At 43.3% G+C, this 8326-nt stretch overlaps 1 protein-coding gene across 1 annotated transcript; it reads left to right on the top strand.

Moving 5' to 3' along the window:
* Nucleotides 1–3273: 3273 nt before the first annotated feature.
* On the top strand, nt 3274–8064 carry LOC136679541 (uncharacterized). Its single transcript, XM_066658134.1, has 4 exons — nt 3274–3593; nt 3801–3864; nt 3986–4100; nt 5774–8064. The coding sequence occupies exons 3-4, from the start codon at nt 4007–4009 to the stop codon at nt 6472–6474; spliced, it is 795 nt and encodes a 264-aa protein (XP_066514231.1). The 5' UTR covers nt 3274–3593; nt 3801–3864; nt 3986–4006; the 3' UTR covers nt 6475–8064.
* The last annotated feature ends 262 nt before the right edge of the window (nt 8065–8326 follow it).

The following is an 8326-nucleotide window of genomic DNA, read 5'->3' as shown; positions in this document are numbered from 1 at the left end:
TTGGTGTGTTCTCCATGTGTCTGTGTGAGTTTCCTCCCCAATCCAAAAAGACACGTTGATAGGAGTCTGAAATCATCCTCCGCTGTGTAAGTGACTGGAGGAGTGTATGAATATCTGGGTACATGATTTACATGAAACTTTATTTCAATTGATGGTACCTTGATTACCTCATATCTGGCTGCTGCACTCTGCATATTAAATACCCCTACACCTTCCACTGTGTATGCACGTGTTCATGTTTACATGTGTGTGTGTGTGTGTGTGACAGAACTCAGGTTGGGATGTCTACATTACTGTGTAACCTACAACACACACATTGTTTGTACAAAGCCTGTCTCTGATGATCTGCATTTAATACTAACTTGAGTAAAGTACATATAAGACACACCAAATAAAGAGCACCACTGTCAACAGGCCTGTGGGTAATGAGTGTAAATACATTTGAAACGTTCAGCAATTGGGCTCAGAAAACACACTGAAACCTGCTGAAAAATATGAAATTTACAGTGTTGATTTATTTTCAGTTTGACAATCAGCAAAATGAGTAACGGTCCAAACCATTTGCACACAGCTGTATCTGAACTGGTTGAACTACAGAGAACACACTATGTAAATAATAGCTGTTGGACTTGGAGCATCTTCATTCATTCATTATCTGTAATCCTTATCCAGTTCAGGGTCGCGGTGGGTCCAGAGCAGTGGCGGATGCTGGTCTTTCAAGGAGGGGAAGCTCAAATTCTGCCTACATCATAAAATGTGTCGGTTTATTTATACCTAAATTCTACCCTCCGTTCCTTTTCAAGAAAATGATCTGTGACCCTGTCGTACCAACAAGGCGTCTTTTCCAGGGACTTGACTAGTGTCCTCTCAATGGCCAGCAGAGCTAGGCTGTTTAAACGGCCTTGGCTCATGTGAAGTGTGTCCGCCTGTGAGTGCTTTGTGACGGTGGAGGGGCTCAGCAGCACCCGCTGGTCAGAAACTGCGATAGAAGTCAGAAAGAGTGATAGAAGTCAGTCTCCAAACACAAGCAGCTACAAAAAACACCACCAGAAATAGAAGCTCGATTTGTCACTAGTCGTTTTTAACAAAGAAAATGCCGCTAAGAGGTTTAAGAAAGTCTGGTTCAACTCAGAACAGAATGAAAATGTAACGCTCCCACGGATCTCTACACCAAAGGATCACTGATTCACTCATTTCGCTGTCAATCATAAAGGGATTCAGCCTCAGACAGATCATCCAATCATCATGCAGAAGCTGAGCGTCCGGGCCAGCCGAGGCCAGCCCACTGCCCCTAGACCCCCAGAGACGCTGAGCGTCCGATGGGCGGGACAAAGCCCAGCATTTATCCAATGACTCGTCTCGTTTCGCTGCACTTTGCTACTTCGTGATTGAACTCTGTGGACGCTCAGCGTCCACCCTGTTTAAAGCACTGTGAGAATGATTGAGAGGAAAGCTGTGTCTTTACCAGTGATAAGAAGCTGATTCTGAACAAAAGTTGAGCGCGTTGTAGTGCATATTTATTCAGTGACATGTACACACAACAGTATATATTTGATCACTTATTTTTTGACATTTTAGGGGAAGCTGAGCTTCCCTTGCAGTCTTAGAGTAATCGCCTCCCGTCCAGAGCCTAACTGGAATCATTGGGCGCAAGACGGGAATACACCCTGGAGGGGGCGCCAGTCCTTCACAGGGCAACACACACACTCATACATTCACTCAAACACTCAAACCTATGGACACTTGAGTCACCAATCCACCTACGAACATGTGTTTTTGAACTGTGGAAGGAAACCGAAGCACCTGGAGGAAACCCACGTGGACACAAGGAGTACACACCACACTCCTCACAGACAGTCACCCGGATGAAACCCACACAGACAAAGGAAGAACACACCACACTCCTCACAGGCAGTCACCCGGAGGAAACCCACGCAGACACAGGGAGAACAGGCAAAACTCCTCACAGACAGTCACCCGGAGGAAACCCACGCAGACACAGGGAGAACGCACCACACTCCTCACAGTCACCCGGAGGAGACCCAGCCAGACACAGGGAGAACACACCAAACTCCTCACAGACAGTCACCCGGAGGAAACCCATGCAGACAAAGGGAGAACACATCACACTCCTCACAGTCACCCGGAGAAAACCCACGTGGACACAGGGAGAACACACCACACAGACAATCAACTGGAGGAAACCCATGCAGACACAGGGAGAACACACCACACTCCTCACAGTCACCCGGACGAAACCCATGCAGACACAGGGAGAACACACCATACTCTTCACAGTCACCCGGAGGAGACCCAGCCAGACACAGGGAGAACACACCAAACTCCTGGAGGACTGGGACACTACCTGCTGCACCACCGTGCCGCCCCACTTGGAGCATCTAGGCAGTGTAAAACAGATATGAGAACACCGATATTTGCTTTAAGACCCCACTCACTGATTACCCAACCACCTTCTAGTCTTAACAATTTCTGAAAAAAAAAGCAAATGGGAAAACAATTAGATTGTTATTCTTCAAAAAAATTATTTAATAATTATAGGCCTTTGTTCAAATTCTAACTAAAACATGGATTCATTTATGAATATATCAAACATTTCTAATGACTGCATAATCAGGTCTCCTGAAAAACAACCTGGCACTTATGGCTAAATTCAAATTTTAATTGACCAAAATAAAGAAATTTATACCAAATAAGTAGCCTAGGGTCCAATGACCCGAATGCTAATGCTAGTGCTATTCATGTTAGCCTCTTCAGACTGAGTCATGTTCATATATTCTAGGGTGATCGGATCTGAAATGATAAAAAAGAGGACACGTCTTGGGGGGGGGGGCGGGGGGAGTGACCCCTCGCTGCCGTTGTGTGCTTAGCTGAACCTATGTGTGCTTTTAGGTCCTTTACATCATTATTTACTACACAAAACATGGGAATTTCTTTTTCAATTCATCCGAGAACTTTCATTTAGGTTTCGGCATAGCTGCTCGAGATGAGGGTAGGTCCATGAGCATTGCCTGACATAAACAAGGACTACTGACGTGCAGACTGACCAATTACATGTTTACAGAGAAGGTTATCGACCAATAACGGTAGCGCTACAGTCAGACCGTCCAATCCGAAGATTTTACGCTACTTCACCACGCCCCCTTCTCACTCAAGCGAACCAAACGGAGTAGGGGAGGGCGGGACTAGTTTGTGAACGAAACTTCTCGAAGTTCTATGTAAAGTCTAGAAAAACATAATCCCGGACTTTGTGAAATTCCGGCCGGATTTTTTTTTAAGTCTAAAAAAGAGGACATGTCCGGGTAAAAGAGGACGTCTGGTCAGCCTAATATATTCACACTGAATAGAAAACAATGGAGTATTTAAGTTGTAACAGTGTGTAATTTTGAATATCTGTGTAAGTCTCAGCAGAAACAGATATTTAAAAATGTATAAATTAGCCAATAAGATAAAGTAAACTGTAACGTAGCGATAGCTAATTTTCCAAATTATACATACATATTTAACTGAATAAAAAGGCCAGTAAGAAGGTGACGAATGAACTAATGTCAAGTTTGGGACAGTTTCTTATTATTGTAAGTGTAAAACATATCCTTTAAAATAAATGTTGTTTTTTAATTAAATAGCACATATTTGTGTATAGCAATGTTCACTGTACCACAAATAGATGAATAAATAATGTTTTAAAAAGGTAATGACACATTTCTCAGCTAGGAAAGATTTCTTTCAGTATTTTAAAAGATATATTAACGTTTTTTTTATATCATCGTACTGTATATGAGGTTGGGGCCAGTGGACTACAGAGTGATGTACCAGTGCAGAACTACAGGGACGTCCATAAGCAAGGTATGATGACATCACAGATCAGCCTGATGACAGTTAGATTGTTGTTATTTAAACGCTGAGGAGGGTATTTGGGCCAGTTTTGTTCTTGACCAGTTCGAAACAAAGCGCTTTTTTCACTCAGTGATAAACTTTGGCATATTTCATGATGAGCGACTACGTTTGGAGCGACGAAGATTCCTCGTTGGATCGGGAGCAGCTGTCCGGCCCGAGTGGACTGGGCAGCAGCCGCGGATTTGGTGAGTTATACTTATATTTATGTCTGTATCTCAATATTTAAACAAAAATATGCTATTACTTTTGATTCTGCATGAATTCAATTCATGAATCCTATGAATGTTTTGAACTGGCTTTAGCTGGTGTTGTTCTGACGCGCTGGTCACCAAGGACACTCTTTCTGTTTAGCCTGCAGACCAGGGTCCAAAACATAGTACACTGTACATGTCTTTTCAGGAGAAAACATTCTTCGTTTTAAATGTAAATAAATGTACAACGTTTTTGTTCAAAGCAATTTTAGTCCATTTCTATTGATCTGTTCATCATTAAAGTCAATGTAAAGGACATTTTTAATTAGTGCCAAAACATTACAAAGAGTGGCAGTACCCTATGGAGAGAGATTAGTCTCCACAAATCCACAAATTAAACACAAGTCACAGAAATGTTTCACTGTTCACAAATGAACACATCACACTCTGTGTCTCACAGTCTGCAGTTTGTACAAATACAGTTACATTCATAAACACGTGTTTGGGTTTTATAAATATATCATAATTTTATGGGAAAATAAATACATTTGTTTAAATTTACATTGAATATATTCAATGTAAAATGAAAGACTCGAATTTAAAATTTATTTGTAAATTGTTGAATCTGCGTTTGTGAATCGAGTCACTCGTGTTTTTTTGTAACGTGCATTTGTCACGGGTTTTTGGATTTTGAGACTTTCCTCTCGCATTTCACCCACTCCAAATACAAACGCAGCCTGATCCACAAATGTGGCCAGCAGGCGAACAAGCCACCGCTAGGGAGCACTGTTGTTTTAGGACGTGGGGGGACAACTCAAATGCAGACGCATTTGCGCAATATTTAATGGGGAAGTTCGAACAAAATGCCCTCAAGCCGCTGAATTCAGCTTCATATCACAGACAGTTAGGAGGGGGATCACTGGGGAACGCTTGAAGTTGCCCTCAATTTAACGTGTTTCGTATTTTTGCGATTGGACTGTTAAAACGGGTGATTTGTTTCAGACAGACACCCTCAGCCGGAGGGAGGGGCAGATAACCCACGGCTCCTAAACAGAATATGCGCTTCTCATTGGTCATCACTTTTATTTAGCCAATCAGCAGCCAGAGTTAGCTGTCCACATTTACTGCGGCAGCCAATGGAGTCATAGTCCCGCCTACAGGGGGTTGTTTTGCTGCGGCTTTGAGAGCAATAGGTCAGTCCTGAGACACTGGGGGAAACAACAGTGCCCCCTAGCGTTGGCTTGTTCGCCTGCTGGCCACATTTGTGGATCAGGCTGCGTTTGTAACTGGAATGTGAGAGGAAACCCACGCGGACACAGGGAGAACACATCAACTCCTCACAGTCAGTCACCCGGAGGAAACCTATACGGACACAGGGAGAACACATCACACTCCTCACAGACAGTCACCTGGAGCAGGAATCGGACCCACAACCTCCAGGTCCCTGGAGCTGTGTGACTGCGACACCTACCTGCTGCACCACCGTGCTGCTCCATTTGTGAACAGTGAAACATATTTGTGACTTGTGTTTCATTTGTGGATTAACATTTATGCATCTGTAAAGCATTTTGAGACTAATCTCTCTCCATAGTTCCCTATTTACTGAATGTTGCAATGTATCCAATGTTATAAAGGGCTTCTCAGATGAACCTATGTGAACTTTACAGGTCTGTTCCACCATCAGCAGATCCACCACGACGGAGCATTATCATCTGCGCCATTCCACCTGCAGACCCACCCCCGTCTGCGAAGTGAGAATGAAGACCTTCGACGTGGGATGTCCGACGAGATCTACGAAGGACATCATGAGACGGAGTATGAGGGTGAATATCATGAAGATGAAGACCAGGAGTCTAGCGATCAGGAAGAGAGCGATGATCACTACGACGGAGATGATGAAGATGAGGACAACGATGACGAAGATGAAGACCAGGAGTCTAGTGATCAGGAAGAGGGCGGTGATCACTACGACGGAGATGATGAAGATGAGGACAGCGACGGACAGTCTGAGGATGAGGAGACGGACAGTTTGTCAGTGAGGAGTCTGTCTCTTTGGCGGATGTTGCTGTCCATACCCGAAGTTGGAGTAGAGTCCATCGCTCCACAGCTCCAGAGCATGAGGAGACGACGGAGGAGGGACGAGTTTGTGGAGGAAGAAGAGGACGCGGAGACGGACCGCGATGTGGAGGAACCTCCTCGAAGAAGGATCCGGACCGATGAGGAGAGGCGGTTTGGAGAGCCGGCGCTACGCCCGGACGGGGTGATAGATGTGCCCGATTCTTTCCGTCAGGCACTGAATGGCCTCGCTGTGGTTCTGGATCCCTCAGGAGCTCTAAACTGGCCTCTTCTCTCTATATATTATTCATAATAGTTTTATAGTATACTTTACTGTTACTAGTTTAACTTTCCTCATTATTATTATTATTATTATTATTATTAATGAGTTTATTTTATTTTCAGGTCACGGTGGGGCCAGAGCTTACCTGGAATCATTGGACACAAGACGCAAACACACTTTGGACAGGACAGCATTCATCACAGGACAACACACACACTCCATCACTCTCACACACACTCACCCTGTCACTCACACACACACTCCATCACTCTCACACACACTCACCCTGTCATTCACACAAACCTGTGAACAATTTTACACACTCACCCTGTCACTCACACACACACCTGTGGACACTTCCACACACTCACCCTGTCACTCACACACACACCTGTGAACAATTTCACACACTCACCCTGTCACACACACACACACCTGTGGACAGTTTCACACACTCACCCTGTCACTCACACACACCTGTGAACAATTTCACACACTCACCCTGTCACTCACACACACACCTGTGGACACTTCCACACACTCACCCTGTCACTCACACACACCTGTGAACAATTTCACACACTCACCCTGTCACTCACACACACACCTGTGGACAGTTTCACACACTCACCTGTCACTCACACACACCTGTGAACAATTTCACACACTCACCCTGTCACTCACACACACACCTGTGGACAGTTTCACACACTCACCTGTCACTCACACACACACACATGTGGACAGTTTCACGCACACACCCTGTCACTCACACACACACCTGTGAACAATTTCACACACTCACCCAGTCATTTACACACACACATGGACAGTTTCACACACTCACCCTGTCATTCACACACACACACACACACACACACACACACCTGTGAACAATTTCACACACTCACCCAGTCATTTACACACACACATGTGGACAGTTTCACACACTCACCCAGTCACTCACACACACACACACATACACCTGTGGATCATTTCTCACCACCAGTTCACTAAGAATAAGTGTTTTTTATTGCAGGAGGAACCCAGAGCACCCAGAGGAGACCCACGCAGACACAGGGAGAAGACCCCACACCCGTCATGGAGAGTGACCCGAGGCGCGGACTTAACCCAGGACCCTGGAGCTGTGTGACAGAGATAACTGCTACGACACCATGCCGCCACTTTATTATTTTATTTTATTTATTTTTTTTTATCTTGTTTTTTTTCTTATTATTAGTCTTAAATATTTTGCATTGAATTTGTTTGGTTTTTATTATTTTATTATAATGATTATTAGACTTAGCCGCAGTAGTTTTATTAATTTCTTTAGTTTTCTGTTTATTTTGTTTCACTTGTATTAGTTTTATTATATTTTTTTTAGTATCTTATGTGTCATATTCATTTCTTTCTTTCTTTATTAATTTGGACGTTGGTGTGTTCTGCTGTGGATTTAAGACACACACGCCATCAATGGAATTTACTGTTATATATTAATTAATTTAATGTTATTGTTATTAATGTGATTTTTAATACTTACATTTTTTTTTAAAAGTCATTGACATCTTGTTTAATTCTCAAACTATTATTTTGTCAGTTTACTGTTGCTATTTTATCTCATGTCCACATTTGTTTTCTTCATTTTAACCACTTGTATCTACTGTTTTACATTTAAGACAATTGTATGATTTATTATCATTATTATTATTAATAAATCAGTGTTTTATTATTGTTATTACTGTGTGAAGATCTTGGTCCTTATCTCACACTTCCTCTGAAATTAAGGTCCTATGGTATAAGTGACCACTAACCAACACAGTCCCCCCCCCCAGTCCTAGAACCCCTGCAATAACACTGCTGCACCTGCAGAGGGAGTTGTCCA

The sequence above is a fragment of the Hoplias malabaricus genome, chromosome Y, assembly GCF_029633855.1.
Source record: "Hoplias malabaricus isolate fHopMal1 chromosome Y, fHopMal1.hap1, whole genome shotgun sequence".
Classification (NCBI taxonomy): domain Eukaryota; kingdom Metazoa; phylum Chordata; class Actinopteri; order Characiformes; family Erythrinidae; genus Hoplias; species Hoplias malabaricus.
Note: the sequence above shows the minus strand (reverse complement) of the source record. Positions and strands in the feature narration are given on the sequence as shown.